This window comes from Phascolarctos cinereus, unplaced genomic scaffold (assembly GCF_003287225.1).
Source record: "Phascolarctos cinereus isolate Bilbo 61053 unplaced genomic scaffold, phaCin_HiC Scaffold_2;HRSCAF=192, whole genome shotgun sequence".
NCBI lineage: Eukaryota > Metazoa > Chordata > Mammalia > Diprotodontia > Phascolarctidae > Phascolarctos > Phascolarctos cinereus.
The window spans coordinates 150,741,852-150,768,341 of NW_027555625.1; the positions used below are offsets into that span (position 1 = coordinate 150,741,852).

Below are 26,490 nucleotides of genomic sequence, written 5' to 3' on the forward strand. Positions count from 1 at the left end.
ACACAAGATTTAGCAGCTTCTGTGTTCAAGAAACAGAGAGCTTGGGATATGATATTCTGTAAGGCAAAGGAGCTAGGATTACAACCAAGAATAACACATCCAGCAAAACTGAGCATAATCCTTCAGGGGGAAAAAATGGACATTTAATGATATGGAGTGTTTTTAAGCATTCGTGATGAAAACATCAGAGCTGAATAGAAAATATGACATTCAACCACAAGACTGAAGCGAAGCATAAAAAGGCAAACATGAAAAAGTAATCATAAGGGTCTCATTAAACTGTTTACATTCCTATATGGGAAGATGATACATGTAACTCCTAAGAACGTTATTATTAGGGCAGTTAAAAGGAGTTTACATAGACATCAAGCATGTGTATGAAACAATTTTGTTGGAATGATCTAAAAAAAATGGAGTGAGAAAGAAGGATGAACTGGGAGAACGGGTAAAGGGAGAGGTAGGTAGAATGAGGAACATTTTTTTCTCACATAAAAGAGGTGCACAAAGAAGAGGTTTTACAGTAGAAGGGAAAGAGGCAGTGCTCGAATCTCACTCATTGGAATTGGTTCAAAGAGGGAAGAAATATATACATATTATGTATAGTGCATTATATAATGTATTATACATACATTCAGTTGTGTATAGAACTATAACTTACTCCATAAGGAAATAGGGAAGGGGATAAGAGAAAGAGGGGAAAGGAATGATAAAAGGGAGGACAGATTACAGGAGTTGGTGGTTAGAAGCAAAATAGACTTTTGAAGAGGGACAGGATAAAAAGAAAGAGAGAAGAAACAGAAGAAAATGAGATAAAGAAGGAAATACATAGTAATCATAATGTGGATGGAAATGCGATATGCTCACCCATAAAATGGAAACAGATAGCAGAATGGATTAGAAACCAGAATCAACAATATGTTCCTTACAAGAGACATCCTTGAAACAGAAAGATACAGAGTTAAAGGGTTGGAACAGAACCTAATATGCTTTAGCTGAACTGAAAAAAAAAATGCAAGGATAGCAATCATGATCTCATACAAAGTAAAAGCAAAAATAGATATAATTAAAAGAAATAATCAGGGAAATTACATTTTGCCAAAAGTTAGCCTAGGCAGTATCAAAAATTTTTATCAAAAAAGTTTCTCTGATAAAGGACTTAATTCATCAAACATACAGTGAGTATAGAACTGAATCAGATTTATAAAAATTAGAACCATTCCCCAAGTGATAAATGGTCAAAGGATATGAACAGGCAGTTTTCAGAAGAAGAAATCAAAGATATATACTCACATAAAATGTTGCAAGTCACCATCGATTAGAGAAAAGCAAATTAAAAAAGCTCTGAGGTACCACCTCACACCAATCAGAAATGACAAATGCTAGACAACATGAGAGAAAATAGGTACTCTAATGAACTAATGAATTGTTGATGGAGTAGTGAACTGGGCCAACCATTTTGGAGAATAATTTAGAACGAGGCCCAAAGGGATATAAAACTGTATACCTTTTGGTCCAGCAATACCACTACTAGGTCTGTATCCCAAAGAAATCAAAGAAAAGGAAAAGGAGCTATATATACAAAAATATTTATAGCAGTTCTTTTCGTGGTACCAAAAAATTGGAAATCAAGATGATGCTCGTCATTTGGGGAATGGCTGAACAAGTTGAAGCATATGATTGTGATGGAGTGCTGTTGTGCTTTGGGAAGTGATGAGGTGAGTGGTTTCAGAAAACATGGCAAGACATAAGAACTGATGTGAAGTGAGAAGAACTGGGAGATCATTGTCCACAGTAACAGCAATGCTGTAATGATGATCAACTGTGAAAGACTTGGCTGCTCTGATCAATACAATGATATAAGACAATTCCAAAGGACTTTCTGGAGAACTAATACATTCTGAATGTAAATTGAAGTATAATTTTCTCACTTTATTTTTCTTGCTTTTTTAAAAAATATGGCTGATGTGGAACTATGTTTTGCATGATGTCACATGTATAATTGATATTATATTGTTTGCCTTCTTAGTGGGTCTGAAAAGGGGTAGGAGGAACTCCAAATTTAAAAAGAAAAGTATGTTTAAATAAATAAAACATGAATATATATAAACAAATATAAATATAAATAATAATGAATAAAAATAAAATAAATAAAAATAAACTTTAAAATATTTTAAAAAGTTAATTACAGGATAATTTTGAAATGAATGTGTTGATTTATTTATATGCTTTAAGAAAATAAAGCTTGACAGAATAAAGATTCACAATTTCATATACAATCCTTTTTTATGTTCTTTGTACATAGAAATGTTCATCTTGGTGTCTTGTCAAGTTCAATATAACAAAAAGTAAAAATTATTTTTAAAAAACTACTAGAAAAAATTAAAATGGGTAATTTTGTTATTAACTCTAAAGATTTGGTTGGTTTCCAAGATAAATTTCAATTAGGCTTATAATAATATTGTCTTTAGTTCAGAATACTACACCTGTCCTGAGCTTTAGTTTCCATTTGCAGTGTCAAGAGGAGAAATAATTAATGATTTTTTATAAATAATCGCAGCATAGTGTATTCAGATAGAGGTTGAAAATGTGGCAGGATTTTTCAGTTATAGATATTTTATTAGCAGTTGTGGTTCAGCATATCCCCACTTGATGGGATAACTGGTATTACTATAGCACTTTAATGTTTACATAACTCTTTACCTACATTACCTCTTTGGGCATTATTATCTTCATTTTATAGGGGAGGAAACTCAGGATTTATGAGATTAAGTAACTTGTCCAGGGTTTCTAAGATGCTTTGTAAATCTTAAAGCATTGTGTAAAGAAAGGAAGGAAATAAGCCTATTTATTAGGCACCTATCTTGTGAGATAGGTGCTATTAATATCCTCATTTTATTGTTGAGGAAACTGAGGCAAACAGAGGTTAAATGACATGTCCAAGGTCACAAAGTTATTGAGTGACTGACACCCGATTTGAACTCAGGGATTCCTCCCTGCAGTTCTAGTGCTCAATCCACTTTACTATCAGCTTTTGTTGTTATTAGTTGAGTTTGGGAATCAGAATTCCAGCCTGGCACAGGGCAGTGATTTAGTACTGATATGGTGATTTAGGCATCTGCTATATCTCTCTCTCTATTAAAAGGAGAGTACCTAAAGCTATCTTGACTTGTCCTAATGTTAATTTCATCCTTCAGAAGGTGAAGGAACCAATGTGGCAAACTTCTGCTCGGGAGCTGATACTCATTGATAAGAAATTACTTGTTGCTTGGGTGAAAGTAAAAGAAACCTAGTGCAGAATTGACCACTTCATCATAGAATTTGTGATAGAGGAAGCCAGATGGAGTCTGACATACATATAGATTTCAGATGGTTGAGAAAAAGGATAAGGTAGGATTCAGTGGACAAAAATTCAAGGAAAGTCAGTTAAGCAGGGACAGGAGGCTTTCAGGATTGAAATTCTGAAGGCGCAGAAGAAGTTTTTATGAGGAAGAGTAGCTCTGTTGTCTAGAGACAGATGTGGATGCACAAGGACTCATGAGCCAACTTAGATTTTACCAAGATATATGGAAGATGGAAGCAAAACAGATGACTTTAATACGAAAGTGTAGTATGGTATATTGAAATGACGGATTAAGGCCCAGTGACTGCGTAGATTGACCTAAAGTCAGGTTTAATGTAAACTCCTTGAAGGCAAGTTGTTTTCATTTTTGCCTGTATATACCTAGTGCTTATCACAATGAATGATACCTAGTAGGCTCTTTAAAATGTTGTTGCTTTTTTAATTGAATTCATATAAGGTTCCAGTAACTTGTAACCCTAAATCAGCACCCTTGTTAAGTATCCCTCCTCCTCTCCTTAACCCTCATTTTAGGATTCTTTTAACTCCTTGCTTGTATAAACACACTACTCTACCCTGCAATTTAGCTGATGTGACTACCAAGGCAAATAGCAATTTAGAAGATATTTCTCCTCGTTCCCTGCCCAAGTTAAAAAAATTTGTGTATCTCATCAGACAGAATATGTTTGTAAAGCTTTTGCTTATTTTGTAGTATTCCTGACCTTTTCCTATTCCTGAGAAGACCCTCCCTGTCACATGTAAGAAATTTTGCTAATTCCATTTAGGCCTAAGGATTTTAAGGTATTGAGAGCTCATCCTATGAACATGGCCATGACCAATTAACATAGTGATAAAAAGTAAAGATGAAGTGGAGATGCCATCCTCCTGCCTCATCAGTTTAAATGCTGAGAAGCCTGAAGTAGAGCTCTCCCTGCCCCCAATTAGTGGAGAAAGCATCCCAGAATAGAAACACAAAAGAATAGAGATGAAATGTCAGGTTGCGTGGCGGCCACCAGCAGATGTTGTGCTGTGCATGAGTGTATGACCTCATGGGCTTGGAAGATAAGCCCTGGGGGAGCTGAACTGGCACAAATCGGGATGGAAAGCAGGGCTGGAAACAAACGGTAGCTTCCTTCTTACTCTTATGACCAGTTGGTTTTAAAACAGGTCTTGTGGATGTCACTGAATAAATGCGAAATCCCAGAACGTGTAAGTGTGCGTTGTGTTATTTTTATGCTAAGGGGTGTGTGACATCTCACTACAGTGTATGTTCATGTGGATTATTTGTGCCCAACCTGTGATAGAGCCTTTTGATCTCCTATTGGTCTGATCAGCCATAGTCAGACAAATTGTGCCTTGACCCCAACATAATGATGTTATTTTGATCGTCTCTGAGAACAAAGGATAACCAACCAACCAACAATGCATGTATCTCCTGAGACTAGTGAGGCATAAGGACCGTCCGAAGGGGAATCCGAGATAAGATTTGCAGCATGAAATGGATGGTAGAATGATAGTGAGTGACAGAGAGAGAATCGAGCTTTTTAGGCCTTAGTGCTTGTTTTTGTTTTTGCCAAGGAAGAATCCTATTTGAACTAGAAATAGCAGAAGAAAAATAGATAATAGGGAGTTAATAATCCTGTAGGAGGAAAGAAGACACACGTAAGTGTCACTGATAAGTGCAGGTCATCAGCCAAGATTAACTATAGCCCAGGTTGCTGAAAGAACTTAATATAAATGAGTGCTAAGCTACTCTTGATGCTTTTGAATGACTGTGAAGAATGGGAGAGGCTGAAGAACTGGAGAAGAGCATTTGTTGTCATGAATTTCAGAAGAGAATAGATTCCATAAACTCTAGGCCCATTTCTTGGCACAATTCTAGAATATATCATTAAGTGGAGAGTTTGTTGTTCAGTCATTTTCAGTTGTGTCTGACTGTTTGTGATCCCATTTGGGCTTTTTTTGGCAAAGATACTGGAGTGGTTTGCCATTTCCTACTCTATTTTACATATAAGGAAACTGACACAAACAATTAAGTGACTTGCTTAGGGTCACACTGCTAGTGTGTCTAAGGCCAGATTTGAACTCAGGAAGCTGAGTCTTACTGACTTCAGGCCTGGCACTCTAGGCATCACCTAAGCTGCCAAATGGAGAATCATTGACCGCCTTGAAAAAAGGAGGCAGCAATCACAGGAATTACTATGGATTCATTAAAAATAAGTCATGGCAACTGTACTATAAAAAATGAGGGGCTAGTTTCTGAAAAACCTGGGAAGACTTGTATAAACTGATGTAAAGTGAAGTGAGTAGAAACAGGAGAACACTTTTTGCAAAGACCAGTGATATTGTGAAGTCAAACCTATTTAAAAGGCTAAGGAACTCTGATCAAAGTAACTTACTCCAGTAGACTCATGATGAACCATGTTACCAACCTCTGATAGAAAGGTAAAAGATTCAAAGTGCAAAATGAGACTTTTCTTTTTTTAGACGTGGCCGATGGGGAAATTTGTTTCACTCAACTATATATGTTTATGATAAAGTTTTGTTTTTCTTTCTTCCTCAGTTGGAGATGGGGAGGACTGAGAGGGAAAGAAAGCAGATTTTTGCTGATTAAAAAATTTCAATTTGATTTTAAGAAATTTGTTGAACATGAAAAGAAAATGAATGAGTATGTGAACTGAGGCACAGTGAAGTGAGCAGAAGTAGCAATAATGACAGTTAAAGACAAACTATAAGAGGCTTAAAAACACAGAGGACTGATGATGAATCATGCTACCTACTTCCTGACAGACAAGTGACAGATTCAGGGTACTGAATGAGACACTTGGTTGTTTTTTTTTTTAACATGGTGATTGCAGGAATTTTGTTTTGTTTGTCTATGTGTATTTGTTACAAGGATTTTGTTTTTCTTTTTTGTTGTTGTTTTTTTTTTTTTCCAGTGGGAAAGAGGAAGTAGGAGGGAAGGAAAATAGAATTTTTTTACATTAGGTAAGTGCAGAGAAGAAAAGAACAGGTCATGGCAGAGTGAACTCATTTTCTTTTGTGACAAGGTTTATTAGACTGATGGATTGGGGAATGCTTGGGGAATACTAGGATCTTAGCAAAATGTCTAACTAGATGTTTCATATTGTTTTTGTGGACAAGATGGGGAGATGTGGGTTGTTGTTTGGTCATATCTGACTCTTGATGACCCCCAGACCTTACTGTACATGAGGCCAAATTTGAACTTAGCTCTTCCTGACTCCAGGCCCAACACTGTATCCACTGAGCCATCTAGCTTCCTCAGGAGATGAGTACATACTAATAAAGTTAAGTGAATTTCTACTTACTCAAATAACCAGACCCCAAAGGATGATTTGACATCAGCTTGGAAAGAAGTTTCTAGTGGAGTACAATAGAGTTCTGGGCTTGTCTCTGCTTTTTAAAGTATTTTTTTGTCAATGACTTGGATAAAGACATAGATAACATGCTTAATCAAATTTATAGATAACACAAAGCTGTGAAGGATAACTAACATTGGACAGTCAGCCAGTAAACATTTAAGTGCTAAGTGCCTAGCATGTGCCAAGCACTCTGCTAAACACTGGAGATACAAAAAGAGGCAAAAGACAGTCCCTGCCTTTAAGGAGCTCACAGTTTAATGGAGGAGACAACAAGCAAACAACTATGTACAAGCAGCTATGTAGAGGATAAATAAGAAGTAATTAAAAGAGGGAAGGCACTAGAATATAAGGGGGAGGGGGAGGAAAGTCTTCCTGTAGAAGATGAGATTTTAATTGGGATTTAAAGGAAGCCAGTAGGCAGAGATGAGGAAACATGTTCCAGGCATGGGGGACAGCCAGAGAAAATGCCCAGGGCAGAGAGATGGACAATATCAGGGGTGGGAATCTTTTATTAAGATTTATTAAAGTGGGGAATCCTTTTATTAAGGGGATAATAGTAATAGGATTGAAGAGAATATGGCAGGGAATGAAGTATGAGAAGAGTGGAAAGATAGAAGGGGGCTTGATTATGAAGAACTTTGAATGCCAAACAGGATTTTGTATTTGATTATGGATGTAATACGGAGCCAGTCAAGTTCATTGAGTTGGGGGGAGGGTCAGATAGAATAGTTGAACCTGCACTTTAAGAAAATGGCAGCTTAATGGAGGATGGATTGGAATGAGGAGAAATTTGAGGCAGGATAACCCACCGATGGGCTGTTGTGGTAGTCCAGGCATGAGTTGATGAAAGCCTACACTAGAGTGGTGGCAATATCAAGAGGGGTGAAGGAGAGTACATTCAAAAAAATGTTTCAAATATGAAATCAGCAGGCCTTGGTGACAGATTGGATGTGGGAGATGAGAGATAGTGAGGCTAGACTCCTAGGTTGAGAGAGTGTGAGGGACTGGAGGTTGTAGTGGAAAACTTTTGTGCCAATATGTAGAATTCAGAGAAGTGGAGGAAGACTTTTATGAACTGATGCAGTGTGAAACAGAGTCAAGAGTCATGACTACAATGATGTAAACAACAACAAAAAACCCACTAAAAAAATTAAAGACAACTAAACTCAGATTGTGTTGGCCAGCCTTGGTCCAGAAGAACAAATAAAACATTTCTCTCCTGTAGAAAGATGAGGAGATTACAGGTGCAGTGTATGTGTGTACGTGATAGTCATGGCAATTAATTTTGCTCAGTTTTCTCTATTATTGGTATAGCATATGCCTGTTATCTCTGCTACCAAGGAGACTAAGGCTGTTGGACTGATTGAATTTGGGAGTTCTGAACTGCAGAGGACTAAAGTGGTTGAATGTCCATACTAACTCTCGCAATAGTCTAGTGATCCCCTGGGAGAAGGGGGTTCACCAGGCTGCTGAAGGAGGTACAACCTTGTCCAGTTGGAAATGGAGAAGGTCAAAGCTTCCATTAGTGGATGCTAATCTTCTAGCTTGGGTAAGTTAAAAAAAGAAATGGTGGGGTTTTTTTTAAGCATCATTTAAGCTTTTAAAAAAGCCATGACACTATAGGTCATCCCAGCTGTCTTCTTTGTTGTAATATGGGTGACCTGAGTAAGACACCAGTTGGAAACCCTATCTGGATGCATGATTCTCAACAAGAAAGGAACCATGTAGATTGGCAAACACTTGACACCATCTCTGGAGGGAACCAATCCCTTCTGTGGCACAGACCAGCTGTTCATATATTCAGAATGTTCATAAATCAAGTGTTGGTAAGGAAGGAAGGGAGTGCTTACATATGACTTCACTTAAAAACTATGAGTTAAAGAATCTTTTCTTACTAATTCAAATTGACTTTTCCCTAGATAGTCCAAATTTTTGCATAGTTGCATTGTGTTTATTGCATTCTTTATAGCATTTGAGCTCTGAATTAATTCTGTGAAACCAAATGAAGTTATAATTTTAAAGGGATAAAAGAATACGCAATCATTGCTTGTTGTCTCTGGTCATATTTTCAGGCACACAGTCCCTACAGTCTTATGGAAGAATGCTCAAGGAAAGGACCAAGTATGGTATGAGGATACCTTGGCTTCTAACCATCCTATCATTCTTTATTTACATGGAAATGCAGGCACTAGGTAAGGATGAAATGAATCAGTTATAAACATATATCACTGACACCTCTTTTTTGGTTGATGGCTTAAATTGATGTAGTGAACATTGTTGGTTCCAGGGAAAGTTACTTTTGCCTTAAGTCCTGCTTGTTAAAAGGGGGAGAGAGTTAAGTCCACCTTCACAAAGGTTTCAGGAAAATGAAACCAGGGAAGTCTGAAAGATGATGAAAAAGTATGACCCATAATAATTAAAAGACACACCTGAAGTAGTTGTGTAGTTTAATCCTGTGTTGAGGAGGTGACTGGGAAGGGAAATAAAAGAAAAATGCAAATGCAGGGAAAATGAAGGATAGAAAATACATAAAGGAAAAAGCCAAGCTTGAGGAATTATGAAAGAGGGATTTAGTGTCTACTCAGATTGTTGTACTTGGCTACAAGATAAACAGTTAAAATGCATGTGACCAGTATAGAAAGTGCACGTAGTATATTAATTAGAATTGGAATGCCAAAATTGGCTTTGAACACTTATTTCCACATGCATATCCTTATGGGAAGTGGCGTGATACAGTGGAAAGAAGGAGGAAAGGAAAAAATATTTATTAAGTGCCTACTATGTGCTGCCAGGTACTGTGCTAAGCACTTCATGAATATTATCTTATTTGATCCTCTTAAGGACCTGGAAATGTAAAATGGAAAGAATTCAGGATTTAGAATCAGCAGATCGGGGTTTGCCGCCACCCCCCACATCCCCATTCCCCGCCCTGCCCCAGTGCTGCTACTGATTACCTGTATGACCTTGGGAAAAGTCACTTTTCCTCCCTGGGCCTGAGTCTCCTCATCTGTAAGTAAATAAGAGGGATGGACCCAATGACCTCTCAGGTCTTTTCCTGGTCAAAATCTATGATGATTTGATCTGGAACTCATGTAGGTTTCAACTGAATTCTTTCTTTCAAATGAAATGAAGCAGAATTCCTATAACTCTGTGTAATGTAAATGGCCTGCATCTATGTGTTTTTAAAAAAAAATTTAGATAAAGTCTATTTTATATTGTGGCGTGAATCTATGATTACTTTAAATATGGTCTAGATCAACTTCGGCACTGCTACTGTAGGTCAGGTCTTTTTTTTTTCGCAAGAAATAAATTATGGGATAAGCAAGGAAATGAGTATTTATAAATTACTCTGGCACTTGCGAACACTGTGTGGTGTTGCACAATATGAAGCCAGTTAGGCATGGGGATTGAGGGCTGGTGGGGGGAGACTGTGAGAGGAAGAATAGTTTCAAAGAACAATTGTAAGGGGCTTTTCTGTAGGAGGGAAGTGGGGCACAGTAGGTGTCTTATCGTCGGACTCCTATAGAGTTTGGAATTTCAGAAAGAACCATGCAACCCTCGTGACACATGAGATCAGAGTTTTAAGCTATGAAAATGGAATGCTGCCCTCCTGAATCATGGACACACTTCCCCAATTTGTTTTCCTTTTTGGGCAGGACAAAGGCAGTGGGTTAATCTCTTTTTGAGGGAATGCATAGTTAAAAATAGTTTTTTCTTCATCTCCTTTCTCTGTATTTAAGGAGATGCACAGTTTACTACTGACCAACTTGAAGTTTTACAGTCAAACAGCATGTGTTTATTAAGCACTTACTATGAGACAGGAACTTTTGTCAGCCACTGGGTATGCAAAGAAAAAGCAAAACAAATAGTCCTGGCCCTCAAAGAGATTTCTTTTTAATTGGGGAGACAACATGGACATAATTAGGTACCTGTGGAAAATACAGCGTAGATCATGTTGCTAATTGCATAGTAAAGGAGATTAATTTGATCCTGAGAGAATTTGATTCTTAGGTTTATGAAGATGAGATACTGTGGTTTTTTTCTTTCTGCTCCCTAACTCATACTGAAGGAAAGGAAGGAAAGAAGAGCTTGGTTTCTGTTGCAAGTGGTACAACTTCAACATTGTCTCATTCTTAGGACTTTTTCGTATTTCCCTCTTTCGCTCCCCGTCTTCCTAACCCCCCCCCATTTCTTACTTCACATTGTGATTGCTATCTTCTTCCTTTCCCTTCTATCTATAGATACGTATGGCTCTCCACTATCTTAAACCATCTGTCACTCTTACTTCCAGATGCCAGCCTGTTTCATTCATTTCACCATCAGATTTCTCATACAACTGGTCAATACTTCTTCCTTTCCTCATTACCCATTTACTCTCTTGCAAACTTAGCTTCTACTTCACTATTATATTGGAAGCTCACAAGTGCCCTAATCACTACAAATCCATATACCTTTTTTCAGTCCTTACCGTATTGAACTTCTTCAATTGAACTCAGATATACTTCCAGGGATTCAATGAACACCTTTATTTTTTAATTTTTGGGGGAGAGGCAATAGGGGTTAAGTGACTTGTTCAGGGTCACACAGCTAGTGTCTGTGATCAGATTTGAACTCGGGTCCTCCTGACTCCAGGGCTGGTGCTCCACCTAGCTGCCCCTAACCTTTGTTTTTAAATGATTCTCAAATCTGTATCTCCAGTCCCACATTTCCAGTTGCCTATTAAGTATCTCTACTGTCATGTCCTTTAATCATGTCATACAGTACAATACCATAAATATTTATTAAATGCCTACTGTATGCCAGATGCTGTGCTACACTCTGGGGATACAAATAAGAAAAAGAAAGAGTTCTCACCCTCGAGGAGCTACAGTCTAATGGGGGAAGATAACCCCTCCCCCCAAAAAAAATGCTAAAAGGAGGCAGGAGGGCCAGCAAGGGGTATGAAGTTCCATGGAGCCAAATCCAAGCAGAATTGCTGGTAGAAAATGGAGAGTTACCTGAAAGAGTTATGAAAGTTCTGAGCATTCTATAAAGGAAACCTTGGGAGGAATTTATTGCTCTTCCCTCCAGTCCTCCAGTCAGAGGGGATTCTGTGTGGCTAAAACCCACCTCATTATCTCCCTTCTTCTCAGCTTTAGCTTCTCTTCCGATCATTTTTCTTTGAATGGTACCATGTTATTCTCAATTACCTAAGCTGTGACATTGGTATAATTGACTTTTCCTTGTCTACATTCCCCTCTAATAAACCAAGCGAGGTATTGATTTTTTCTTTAAAGATGGCTCCCACATGATCCTGGTCTGCTGTCCTACATAGGGCCTTTTTTTTTTTAAAGACATGTTTACTGATGCCTTTTTTTCCCCCTGGTTCCTACCTTATGTCAAAGAAGTACAACAGATCAACACGTTGGCCATAAAACTAATCTTCTCAGCCATCCTTTGTTCTCAGGAACTGCTGCTCAAAACCCTTCAGTGCCTCCCTTTACTCATAGGACAAAATCCATATTCTTTTTGCCTGGCATTTGAAGCTCTCCAAAATTAGCCGCAGCTTACTTTTCTAACCCTTATGCTCCAGTGTTCTCCTACACAAAACCTCTATAGCTTTCCTAAATCATTATCTCTCAAACAGGCCTTATGCTTCCCCATGTTTATACTTGTGAACATGCAGTTCCATCTGTCTGGAATGCCCTCACCCTCTCACTCAAACCCTACCACACCTTTACTATTTATTTGCAAATTGATTATGTACTGCTTTGGGGCATCTTTTCTTGTGTTGTCTTGAATGAATTGTTACTATACAATCTTGCATTGTTTTAACATTCCCTGTGTCCTGTTGCCTCAACAACCAGATTATTAAATAAATTCTTTGTCGGCCCAAGACCCTGTTTTATATTTTTGAGTTCCCATTGTGTCTGCTTTAAAGTACCCTGTAGCACAGTCAATATTCAGTAAATATTTGGTTGATTTTCAACTCCATGTGGCATGGCTGAACCCCCAGTATCCTGTGGGGAGAGAATATAAGCCCTACGTTGCTTACAGTAGGTACTCAAAAGTTTGATTATGATAAAAGACATCATACTACAGTGCTTTAGAGTTTACAAAGTATTTTCACATGTTATTAATAGCAACAACAACAACAATAGTAATAATAGCTAGAATGTTTAGGCGTACAAAGAGCTTTACAAACATTATCACAAAGGGGCAGCTAGGTGGCTCAGTGGATAGAGCTCCGGCTTTGGAGTCAGGAGGACCTGAGTTCAAATCTGGCCTCAGACACTTGACACTTAACTAGCTGTGTGACCCTGGGCAAGTCACTTAACCCCAACTGCCTCACCAAAAAAAAAAAGTACAACTCAAACATTATCACAACAATCTAGAGAGGTAATTGCTATTATTGTGCCCATTTCATAGATGAAGAAATTAAGGAAGATAGAGGTTAAGGGTCACACAGCTTATAAGAGGGGTTGGGAAACACTTCCTGTAAAAGATGGAATTTTAGTTGAGATTTAAAGGAAGCCAGGGAAGTCAAGGCTGGGAGTTGAGGAGGGAAAGGGACAGCCACAAAGATGCCCAGAGTTATGGGTCACATAGCTAGTAAGTGTTTAGGCTCTATTTCGCCTCAGTTCTTCTTGCCTCCAGGTCTAGCTCTCTATTCACTATGCCATCTAGCTGCTTCACTATATTTAAGCTTGGGGACAGCTAGGTGGCACAATGGATAGAGCCACCAGCTCTGGAGTCAGGAGAACCCACAGTGGATAGAGCACCAGCTCTGGTGTCAGGAGAACCCAAGTTCAAATGTAGCCTCACATACTTATTAGCTGTGTGACCCTGGGCAAGTCACCTAACCCCGATTGCCTCAAAAAAAAAAAGGCTATATTTGAGCCTCACTATAACAAAATAAAGTAGTTAAGGTAGGATAAGTATTATTATCATCAGCCCTGTTTCAATGGATGAGGAAACTGGTGCCCAAACAGATTATGACTTCTTCAAGTTTGGTTTGTACTAAACTTCTCTGTTCCTCAATTCCTTCATCTGTAAAATAAGAGAGTTGGTCTTGATGGCCTCCAAGGGTTCCTTTCATGTCTAAATCTATGATCTTATTACTAAGAGGGTAAGTGGTATAATTCCAATCCTTATATGACTTTTATAAAAAGGAAGCCACCATATGAAATAATAAAGTCTGGTTTTTATACAGCACTTTAAGGTTTCTGAAGTGCTTTATATACATATGAACCTCTCAGCAACCTTTTAAGGTAGGTGCTTTTTTATAGATGAGGAAACTGAGTCTCAAAGAGGTTAAGTGACTTTGACTTACCTAAGGTCAAACAGCCAAGAAGTGTCCAAGGTAGGCTGCCTGCTCCCAATCCATCCTGCAATCTTTCCACTGTACCATGCTGCCTCAAATGGAGGTATCCCTGCAGTGAAACAAAAAAGGATGAGTTTAGAAATCTCAATGTTCACTTTCACTTTTTAGTACTGTCATAATAATATACCCTAAAGTTGAATGTTACAGACATTTGTACTTGTTTTTGAAAAATTATATATAATTAACAGTATCCTTACCTGATCCCTCTTAGTTCTAGTGCCTTTTCTCTGTTATTTCCAATTTCTCCAGTATATAGTTTATTTGTACATAGTTGTTTGCATATTTTCTCCCCATTAGGTTGTGAACTCCTTTTGCCTTTCTTTATGTCACCAGCCCTAAGCACAGAGCCTGATACTTAATAGGTGCTTAATAAACATTTATTGATTTACTTTTCTACTTTAAAAGATCCTATGATGAATCTTTGCAAGTTTATATTAGTTTCCTCTTCAGGAATCTAGCTTTCTTCTTATTGCCCTTTACCTTGAACCAACATCATTCCTACTCCTGGTAGAGGCTTCTCTGAAAGTGTGAACAGTATTCCTGATAGCTGTTCTAACTATCTCTCTTATTAATGTTCTTATCCTATAGGACTTCATAAGAGTCACCTTTTTTTCTTTCTTTCATTGTGTATAAGCAACTTTACTGTCCTTTCTTCTTTGGGTAAATTGGTCTTGAGTTTTTATTCAGTCATGTAAAACATACTAACCAATACTCTGCTCATTCCTAGTGGAAATTCTATTATTCCTTAGGTACAGCTTAGTTTTTGTCTTGTAAGATTGTAGGGAGAGGATGATAGGAGTCATTCCCTTCATAGGAGCACTTTAGTGAACTTAGAAAAAGAACCTGGGGACACGGGCAGAATTAGGTCATTTGAGACAGAAAAGACACATTACTTTTCTTTGAGTTCATCTCTGTTTGAAAATGAGCTGAAAATGGGAGCAAAGAAAAGACAGAAAAGCTCAGTGAAAGTCCCAACAGGGTACCAAGGGATCAAACCTGGAAGATATGGCCATCCCCTGCTAGCTATTAAAGAATCAGATATAATGAAGACAGAGAGGAGTGATGGTGTACCTACCTACCGAAGAGGCCAGAAGGCTCCTTGTGAAACTGGGGCCAGAGGCTAGCTTGGAACAAGCAATGAGATCAGTAGAGGGTTCCTCAGGCAGGGTTAAATTTTAAGTGGGTAGCTTGTATATATTAGCTAGTCTTTGACGAGTCTTTGACGACTTATATTATCTTAGTGTAGGATGCCTGTGGGTCTGCTAAGCTCAGATTTGGAGTTGAACAACAGACCTGGGTTCAAATCTCAACTCTGCTACTTGTTATCTAGGACATGTCATTTTAGTATTCTGGGCCCGTATTTCCTCATCAATGAAATGAGTTGAGTTAAATGGTTCCTTGAGTCTCGTCGTATTTTAATTTCTGTGGCCTGTAACTTTTCTGAGTCTCAATTTCATCATCTCTGAAGTGAAGTTAGATTAGATAATCTCTTCTAGTTTTCAGTTCTGTGGCCTATAAACTTCTGAATTGATTTCCACCTTTGTAAAACTGAGTCATTCAGTAAATATATAGTAAGCCCTACTATATGCTGCGTACTGTGCTAAACCTTGAGGATATAAAAAGAAGCAAAGACAGTCCGTACCATCAAGGAGCTAACAATCCAGTGGAGGAGGCAATAAGCAAATGGATATGTACAAACAAGCTACAGACGGGATAAATAAGAAGTAATTAAAAGAGAGAAGTCACTAGAATTAATAATTGTTGGGAAAGGTTTCCTGTAGGAGATGGAATTTTAGCTGGGACTTAAAGGAAGCCAGGAGGCAAAGATGAAGAGAGAGAGGATTTCAGGCATGGGGGATAGTCAGAGAAAATGCCTGTAGTCAAGAGATGGAGTATTCTGTTCATGGCCAATGTCAGTGGATCAAAGTATGTTTTGGGGAGTTAGGGTGTAAGAAGACTGGAAAGGTAGAAGGGAACTAGGCCTAGAAGGGTTTTGAATGCCAAACAACATTTTGTATTTGCTCCTGGAGGTGACAGAGAACAACCGGAGTTTATTGATTAAGGGGTAAAAAAGAGAAATAATAATACTTGCATTACCTTATCTCACTGGATTGTTGTGACAAGCACACTTTGTCAACCTTGAAGCTCTGTAGAAATTTGAGGGGTCCTTTGATCCTAGATGTAGAACTAGAAATGACCTTAAGAGATGATCAATCTAGTCTAAGGCTCATTGTTGTTGTTTAGTTGCTGTTCAGTTGTGTCCAACTCTTTGTGACCCCATTTGGGGTTTTCTTGGCAAAGATGCTGGCATGGTTTGCCATTTCCTTCTTCAGGTCATTTTACAGATGAAGAAACTAAGGCAGACAGGGTGAAGTGACTTGCCCAGAGTCACACAGCTAGAAAGTGTGAAGAGGCGTATACACCATGGGGATGAGCCATGTGATTCCAAGCCCACTGTGACACTTGTCTGCCTCAGGCTCATTGTACAGATAAAGAAACTTAGGCCAGAAGAGGGAAAGTGACAGTTATTCCTAAGCAAGACAAATCAGCACATTAGCTATATCTGCCCAAGTATGCCTCATGTTGCAGCTCTCCACCATCTCTCAAAAAAAAAAGTGAGAATCATGCTCCTTAGTCCTCTAGAGTCATCATTGATTTTCAATGTTCTTTATGTTTCTTTTGGTGATTCTTTTGTTGTTTCCCTTGGTTTCCTAGGAAAGTTCCTTTTTGAAAAGATTCTAACCTTCCATGAGCTAAACTAAGTGGGTTATGAGTTTGCCCAAACTTGGACCAAGATAGTGAGGGAGATTAAAGTACTGCTAGAAACCAAGCATAGGGGTGAGGAGGTGGGAATACTGTAGTATTCCTAATTTCCTGGCTGGCTTAATATATAAATGCTAATTATTGTTATTATTATTATTTTATAGTTCATAAAGTGCTTTACAACTGTTATCTCATTTTATCCTAACAAAAACCTTAGGAGGTAGCTGCTGTTATTATCTTCATTTTACAAATAAGAAAACTAGAGCTCAGGAGAGATGAATTTACTTGCCTGGGGTCACACAACTAGGCTGGATTTGAACTTAGGTGTTCCTGATTCAGTTCTCTATCTATCCATTTTGCCACCTAGCTGGCGCTGAAGAAAAGAATATATAGCTCTCAGAATAGAGGGAGCTGAGGATTGACATGCTTTAAAAAAATTGTTTCATTGATATAGTTTGCTTTTACGCTGCAAACTTTTACAGATCACTGCTACTTCCTGAGAGGTCCCTTGTAACAAAGTAAAATAGTTAAGTAAAACTCATCTGAAACTGCTTGCAACATTTCACATCTGTAGCACCCCCCACCTATTAAAAAAAATGAACAGAAAACTATTCGTACTGCCCCAACCCCACTGAAAAATAAAGTTAAAAACAATTTTTTTTGGCAGTAAATATCCATAGTTAAGTAAAACAAATTCCCCTGCTGGCTGTATACAGGAATGCGTATCTTGCTCTGTACCCTTAAATAAATCCGTTCTTTTTAAATGGATACAAAGCATGTGTCATCACTGGTCCTTGGGAATCATAAATGGTCATTGTATTGATCATTATCTTTACATCTTTCAAAGTTATTTTGTTTTTACAGTGTTGTTGTTGTATAAATCCTTCTCCTGGTCCTGCTCATTTCATTCTTCATTAATTTACAGAAGTCCTTGAAATTGCTCATTTTTATAATATTGATTGCTCTGCTTCTGCTTACTTCATTCTGCATCAGGTCATATAAGGTCCCTTCCTTCACAGGGGACTTTGCCATATACAGACAAGGTGCCTGGCTCCTGTCCTCTTCAGTCAACCATACAAATACTGGAGTGTTTGCTGTTTGCTGCACAGTGTTGGTTGTCCTTTGTTTCCAAAGGCAGCTCTGGGTTTGCTTTCCCATGGCGAGATTCATCTGTGTGGTTGGACTTGGACATCTTCTTGCTAATAATCAAGATGACTTGCAAAACATTGTTCAGATAGGATCACTTTGCCTCCATAGCCACACGGCAAAAAAGCAGGGGTGTGGAAAGATTTATTGTCTGTGAAGGCCAGTTTTTCTGCTTGTCATCCATGGCCTTTCCATTGCTACTGTATTTGTATGTGCCTGGGGTGTTATGTGGGGCTAGGGTGTCTACTGCAATAGCACCTGTTAACTCAGGTGTTAGTGCCTCAGCTGGAGACTGAATTTGAAAGGAAGGGAGAGCAGGGGAGCAAGAAGAAGTCAAGAATGAGGGCAGAAGTGTTCTGTATGCATTGTTTACAAAAATAAGACCTTTTGCTATGTGAACAGTGGATTTTAGAGTCAGAGGGCTTGGGTCTTAGAGAAAGGAAGGAAATAAACGTTAGATACATTGAGAAAGGAATTCTTACTAGCTGTGGTTTGGACTTCATGGCTTCTGACATTCTGCCTAACTATGAAATTCTGTGATTTCCTTCAGCGATGCTTACTCCTGGCTCTCAGAAGAGCAGTGTGTATTTTATCTTCTCTTTGTTGATAAAATTGTAGCTATTACTGTCATGTACTAGACTCAGGAAGCCTAGAAAACTCTAGGAATGTCAGAGTAATGAAAGCTATCACAGTGCTTTCACATACTGAAAATAGGCCTTGTTGGAGCTTTAGGAACTTGAGAACCATGAAGGAAATTGAGCCAGAAAGATGCTGCAATCGTTACATGAGAGTAAAGAGTTCATGGGGCCAGGGGCCTGGGTGGGAGGAGGGTGATTTTGGAGATGCTAGTGAGTGACGTTTGATTGTTTCATTTACAATTCCAGTGATCACCAGGCTAAAGTGTAGATGCTGTCCATCTTCACCAATGACGATTCCCACAGGTGGAGGCACCCAATAAAAGAGTCAACACAAAAGGAAAATCATAACCCAAAAGAACTCATGGAATGCAAAAATGTTTATAGCAGCTCTTTTTTTTTGTGGTGGCAAAGAATTGGATACTGAGGGGATACATATCAATTGGGGAATGGCTAAACAATTTGTAGTATTCAGATGGATAGAATTCTGTCATGCTCTAAGAAATGATGGAGGAGATGATTTCAGAGAAACATGGGAAGACTTGTATGAACTGGTACAAAGTAAAGTGAGCAGATCCAAAACATTTTATACCCAACTACTGACAATGCAAAGACTTGGAAATTCTGATCAATGCAATGACCAAATGCAATTCCAGAGGACTCATGATAATGGTAAAGAACTCAGCAGTAATTTGAAAAAATATGCCTATGTTTTTTGGACATGTCCAATTTGGGAATTTGTTTTATTTGGCTATATGTATTTTTAACAGGTTCTTGTTCTTCATTGGTGGTGGGAAGGGGGGAGGGAGAGGGTTGGGAGGGAGAGAATTTCGATCTGAAAATAAAATTTAATTTAAAAAATAACCTGGGGGAAAAAAAAGATGTGTTGAAGGAGAGGTTGTTATAGGAAAAGTATGGCAAATACAGGGTACCCAAAAAAATCTTAGTGAAGTTTTAAACTTCAATAGCTTTAATAGCACAAAAGTACACTAAGACTTTTGGGACGTTCTATGTAGGTGGAAAGGAGAAGAGATGAAATATTGTGCAATAGGATTTGAAATTTTGGGCATCGGTCAGTGCTCTTCCAAATGAGTACCTCTTGGTACAACTGACCAGAACATACTACAAAACTAAAAGGTCATTGGACTAAACAGCCTGTATTCATAATTCAGCCTGTAAAACCCTAGAAAGAATTGAGGGAAACAAAGAAGTGTATGTTCTCCTGACAGCTATTGTACCTTCTGCAGAAGGGAAGTGTAGTGTGATAGATAGAGCATTGTGCTTCAACTCCAGAACACCTGGGTTCCAGTCTTACCACAGACACTTAACAGCTGCATGCCCCCAGACAAGTCACCTAAGCTCTTCTCAGCCTCATTTTCTTAATTTGTAAAGTGGGAATTTCGTTGTTCAGTCATTTCAGTTGTGTCTGACTCTTCTTGACATCATTTGGGGTTTTCTCGGCAAAATACTGGAGTGATTTACCATTTCCTTCTCCAGCTCATTATACAGATGAGAAAACTGAGACAAGCAGGGTTAAGTGACTTGCCCAGAGTAACATAGCCACTAAGGGTCTGAGGCCAATTTGAACTCAGGAAGATGAGTCTTCCTGACTCCAGGTCCAGCACTCTATCCACCAAACCACCAGCTACCCCCCAAAATGGGATTAAAATATCCGTAATATGTTCCTCAGTGGTTTATTGTGAGGATCAAATGGGACGTGTATAAAGCTCCTTACAAACTTTTAAGTGCCATTTACATGTGAGTTTTTCCTCACGGCTTTTTTCTAAAACCAGTCTTAGGATATAAGTAGTGTTTCAGATCATTCAATGAAATACCTGTGGGCGATGAAATAGTTGCTGATTGAAATGGAACTTTGCAAAAATAGTTTTCCTAGTCCTTAGACCTACCTGATCCCTTCTTTGTTCAAAAACATGCTTTAACTATGATATTTTTGGTTTGTTTGTTTTTTTAAAGAACAAAACAAAAGTGTCCACCCTACCCTTCCCTCACTTATTTTTTTTTTAAATTGGGGATGAGAAACACTGTTTTTGATTGGTTTGCTCCCTTTGGTTGAGTGAATTTATTTAAAAAAAACCTGCAGTCCCTTGGGGCCATTTCTAAGGCTTCCATGTATGCTGTGCTCAGTCCCTCCATCTCATGACTTTTTGCATGTGTTTCTTTCCTGAAAATGGAGTTTGCCAAAGCAGTAGGATGCTGCTGCTACTGCTGCTGTGCCCCCAAACAAGCCAGCCAGTCTGGGTTTAACTGAAGAGGGCAGGTGCCATGTAGTCCCCAAGGCATCTGAAGGGAGCTGAAAACACCATTTTCATAAAAGCCTTCTCATGGTCTGAAAAAGTCGTCTGCTGTTGTCTGCTAGGTTAAGTGCAAGGTGGCATATGAGAGTGGGAGATGAGCCTGATGGTCTCTTTTGAAATTTGTCTTGACTTGGAAGCCCTTCTGGGAAGTTGTCAGAATGATTCCTTACAAACTCAAGAGGCTTTTGGCCATGTGCATATTTTCAGTCTCTGCAGTTGCCCAAGTTATTAGATAAAAAACTTTGACTCTTTAATTCTTCAGCGTGGCAGTTCATAGTGCAGTGCAGCTTGAACTTGGCCAGACAGGTTAGAGAGCTTGAAGATGTGATCTTTATCAGTAAACTGGCCTGCATGTCAGATAGGGAGCCTTCAGCCACATGGACCCTGGGCCATATTCGCATTGCAGGGTAAGAAAAGGAACTTGAGCTTTCTCCTCTGATTCCTAGAGCTACAGCTTGTTTTGGGAATGCCCAGGGGAGGTCTCAAACACTGTTGAGTTACTACTCCTTTGAAAACTTTTTGAGCAGAAACATCCAGGATAGCCCCCTTACTTTTGAAGTGCTTTGGAACCCTATTTTGGGGTTCTGTGGCCTCAGAGGCTTACTGAGGGCTTCTTAAGACTTCTGTCATTTTAATTCCATTTTTTATGGACTAGACAAAAGCATTTCAATGTACGAAGAACTGAAAAGGAAGGTTGAATTATGAAACTGAATTTCTATTACATACAGTTTCCTTTTAAAGCATATGTTGTGACTAAATGTGAAAATATGTTTAATAGGAATGTATATGTAGAGCCTATATCAGAGTGCACGCCATCTTGGGGAGGGAGATGGGGAAGGAGGGGAGAAAAATGTAAAACTCAAAAGCTTGTGGAAGTCATTATTGAAAACTAAAAATAAATTAATTTTTAAAAATGGGGGGAAAAAAGCATATGTTGAATTCAGTTGAAAGAAAATGGATTGTGGATAGAGCACTGGCCCTGGGGTCAGGAGGACCTCAGTTCAGATTTGGCCTCAGACACTTATTAGATGTGTGACCCTGGGCAAGTCACTTAACCCTGATTGCCTCCAAAAAAAAAAAGAAGAAAGAAGAAAAGAAAAAAAATGGATTTAGTTTCATGCCGTAGACCCTCTAGTCATAGTGCCACTGAATTATGGGTTATAGTTAAAGTGCTTCCATCAGCCGATTTTGACAAGCACCTAGCAGAGTGTATTACATATTAAGGAGCTACTAGGTCGTTAATTAATGCTTATTAGATTGTATTGAATTGGTGATTGTACACTAGTTCTTTGTGAAGATGATACTAATGTAGTATATCACTTTCTTACTTCCCTCTCTGTTAATTTCTCTAGAGGAGGAGACCATCGAGTGGCACTGTACAAGGTAAGACATTTCTCTTTCCCATTTGTTCATTTTAAGGGGTGGGAGGGAACAGGATGAATCCACTGATAATATTTGTCAAAGTTAGCCAGTGCTGGGAATAGCTATTGCCTAGTTTCTCTGCTCTTCTCAGGAAAGGAATGTTAGGAAGCTATACCAGCAAGCTGATGTCTGTTTTGCCCATGCAAAAACATTTTTCATGCGAGATTTCCGCAATGACATTTTTCAGAATTCTGAATTGTTTTTTCTCATGCCTGTGTCAAACAGACACTGGCAGGATACATGAAGTGCTATTTGACTTTGAGTTTTCAAAATGTTGTGCTGAATAGACTCCTAACAAAGCCATTGATCCAACCTTTTGTGGTAATAGTGATGAGAGGCAGTTGGCATAATGGATATAGGGCTGGCCTTGGAGTCAGGAAGACCTGTGTTTCAAGTTTTACCTTTGACATGTATCAGTTATGTGACCATGGGCAGGATAGTGATCAAGGTAGCTCTCTACAAATGTAGGTTACAGAAAAATTGCATTGCTGGAGGGAGTTTCCACACTTGGGTTCCCCCATCCTGATGAAATCACAGGTCCAAGACAATAATAATAATTAATAATAATAGCAAGAATTACAGATATGCTTTACTGCTAACCTAAACTTAAAACAGTGCTTATTACTGAATAAGTTCCTTGCCTAACAGTATGAGAGGTATACAATAAAACTCATTCCAACAATTTTATTGAAAGGCATTTTCTAAATGTTTGCCAAAGCAGGTGGGAAGTTGAAAAACTCATTCTCTCCAAAAAAGGAAAGGGAAAAAAATGGAGGGGAAAAAAAAATTAAGGTAAATTGCCAAGGCCATGTCAAATTGTGATGAATGAGCTTCTGTATTCATGAAGTTGTATTCCATGGAAGGAATAGCCCTATCCTGCCTCAGTTCTCTCTCTGTTGAATCAGCACTGTATTCTTCTTAAAATCACTGGCTTCTGTGATATCGGGTCTGAACCATGCTCCTGGTGCGTGTTTTTCTAGGGCCAACCCCCCTGTCTTTCTCTATCTCTTTAAATCTCTCTAATTCAGGACATTTCTCAGTGCTGTCAGGTCAAAAGTGACATATAACTAGGGATGTGCTTTCCTCCCTTATATCTCAAATAAAAGACATCTAAGTATTTAAAGAGCACAATGCCTTTCCTGGCAGAAAAGAATAACAGAAAAACAGAGAAATAATTCAATATATGCCAAAGGTAATTTTCTCTCCCAGATGAACAGATCAGCCAGTACTCTGGGCCCTCAGAGGTACATTTCTTGAGTTTTGGACTATAATTCTGGGAGTTGCCACTACTTTAGGAGGAGAAAGGGGATGGTTAAAAAGCTTTTAAGTGGGTCTTTGTGGTCCACATTAAAAGAAAAGCATTCCATTCCCTTTCTCTATGATCCACCTATGGTCCTGTAGCCTCCCTGTGAGATCAACACAGGGTAGGTCTAGTCTCTGTGGTTTTTGTATATATTTAGCTGGGAAGGTAGGAGTTATTGGCTTATCCCAGTGGCCTTTTTAGTAATTCCTTGTTGGTCTTTGATGGAAAGTTGCTCAAGGCTTCCACACAGCCTGTATCCGCTTCTGTGGTTCATAATTTGACACAGTAGCTAACAGAACTCTAGTAGCAGCAGATTGTATGATACTTCCCAGGTGTATCCACGTAGTCTTAGTATCCAAATAGCCAAATAGGCTATAGAATGATATTAGACAAGATAATTTCTGAAGTCTTGGCCCATGGAGCAGGTCCCCTGTATAAAGTTTTAAACTTGATCAGTTTAATACCTGGTTTTTTTCTTTTGTATCTCAGTCACTCTCTGTCATTTTGGGCCCAATTAAATAAGTCTCTTATCAAGTAAACAGAAATAAGCCCAAGTGAAAGCTGATGGGGGTCGATGCCCTGTGATTAGATTAAAAGATCTGACATCATATTCCAAAGACTTATTTATAACATAAAGCATTTAGGGAGTAACTGTAGCTAGACGGGCACATTGTCTGGGCTCATACTGAATAGAGCCCAGTCTCTCTCTTTCTTCTTAGACAAAATTTCAAGTAATGAGTTTCAACTAGTACATGAAATAGGGCACTTTCTGTCAGAGGCTTTTAATCTTTTTTGTGCCATGGAGACTTTTGGTAGTCTGGTGAAACCTATGGATCCCTTCTCAAAATGATGTTTTAAAATGTATAAGAAAAAATGTATGTGATTACAAAGGAAACCAATTATATTAAAATAAATACATAGGGTTTTTTTTTCTGCAACCAACTTTGCAGACCCCCTGAAACCTATCCCAAGGTTGAGACCTTAGTCTAAAAACTGCTACTCAAAGTGGATTAGAAGATTCTCTTTCCTTGGTTTCTCAAGAGTAGTCAATAAAATTCAGATTTTTTTTCTTTCAAAAAGTACCTTATTATCCAGCCAACAAGGTAGAATCTGGAAGCGTGGATAGTTTGCTGAAGGCATGAAATTCTCTTTATTAAAAATTGCCTTACTCCTATTTTCAGTAATTCCATTGCCAGGTAGCATGTTGTTAGTCAGAAATAGACTTCGTTCTTTACCGAGGGGACCTTGTGATATGAAGCAAATATTTGTAAAAAGGAGTAATTGGAGGCAGAGAGAATGAGTCAAATGTCCCAGCCCAGATCACTTATATAGGCTATAGATTTAAAGTTAGAAAACTTTAGGGGTTATCTAGACGAACCCTTTCCTTTAACAGATGAGGCATTTAAATGACTTGTCTAAATAAGGTCACACAGGTAATAAATGGCAGAGCTTTGATTTGAACTCAGGTCCTGTGACTCCAAGTTCCACACTCAAAACAACAAGATTGAACAGAGCAAGAAGTTTTAATGATAGGATTATTTCTTATATCCTTTTATGAGGTTGTGCTCCAGTGACAGTAACAAGTGGGCTCATTTATGTAGTTGTCTTATGGTAACACTGTGATTGTCCTCTTACTTAGAGATTTTAACCAGTTTGGTGAGAGTTTTGTTGTTATTCAGTCATTTCAGTTGTGTCCAATTCTTTGTGACCCTTAGCAAAGATAACTGGAGTGGTTTGCCATTTCCCTCTCCAGCTCATTTTACAGATGAGGAACTGAGGCAAACAGGGTTAAGTGACTTGTCTGGGTCACATAGCTGGAAGTGTCTAAGGCCAGATTTAAATTCATGAAGATGAGTCTTTCAGATTCCAAGCCTAGTGTTCTATCCACTGTGCCACCAGCTACTCTTTGGTGTGAGGGTAGAGACATTAATAAATAGGTTTTCAGTTAGTTGGAGCTGGGGTTTTTGTTTTTTTTAGTAATGAATAGATCTGATTCTACTAACAGATGAAAGTTAGTTGGATTACAGTAAAAAGGCATAGCCTTCACTCACTATGTTTTCTCTCTCCATATAATCCCTCCCTAGTGTTCCATGCTGGGAGTACCTAAAGGATATTATAGCTAGGTAGCACAATGGATGGAGTGCTGGGTTCTGGAGTCAGGAAGGCCCAACTTCAAATCTGACTTCAGACACATACTAGGTGTGTGACCCTGGGCAATCCCTTCACTCTGCCTCAGTTTCCTCATCTGTCAAATGAGCTAGAGAAGGAAATGTCAAACCACCCCAGTATTTTTGCCGGGAAAACCCCAAATGAAGTCATGAAGAGTAGGACATAACTGAAACAACTCAGCAACAACAACAACATTGCAGAGCAGAGTATGATTGGAGCTCTTCCATGGCCACCTACAAGGGACTGTGCAACCCTGTTGTAAACCTCTTCCTCTGCCTCCACCTCCTAGGTCTTTTGGCTTGGGAAGTAGAATCTGAGACAAGGTGTTTGTTTATCCTGGGACCTATAAGAACCCTCAAAATATTCCTTAGAATTAGAAATAACTGGGAGTGGAAAATCCCCTCATAAGGCCATCTCTTGTGAGGCTTGTTAGGTGAGGTTACCTTTACTAATTAACTCACAGGTGTTAGGTGTGCTAGTTATACTCAGAACCCTATGCAGAAGTATTAGCTAGGCTTTTAGATAAAGGGACAGCTCTTTGTGAGACAGACATTTGTTTTTGTTGCAAAAATCTATGTGTTTCTTTTCCCTTTACAGGTTCTGAGTTCCCTTGGTTACCATGTAGTCACCTTTGATTACAGAGGTGAGATTTAT

General features: G+C 38.7%; 1 protein-coding gene across 2 annotated transcripts in view; it reads left to right on the forward strand.

Annotated features, from left to right (window-relative positions):
- Window positions 1–26,490, forward strand: part of ABHD12 (abhydrolase domain containing 12, lysophospholipase) — a 137,197-nt gene that overhangs the window by 86,882 nt on the left and 23,825 nt on the right. For both annotated transcript variants that reach the window (XM_020987356.2, XM_020987350.2), the window contains exons 4-6: window positions 8,793–8,912; window positions 22,295–22,325; window positions 26,434–26,479. In XM_020987356.2, coding sequence (XP_020843015.1) covers window positions 8,793–8,912; window positions 22,295–22,325; window positions 26,434–26,479 — 197 coding nt within the window. The remainder of the gene's footprint in view (window positions 1–8,792; window positions 8,913–22,294; window positions 22,326–26,433; window positions 26,480–26,490) is intronic.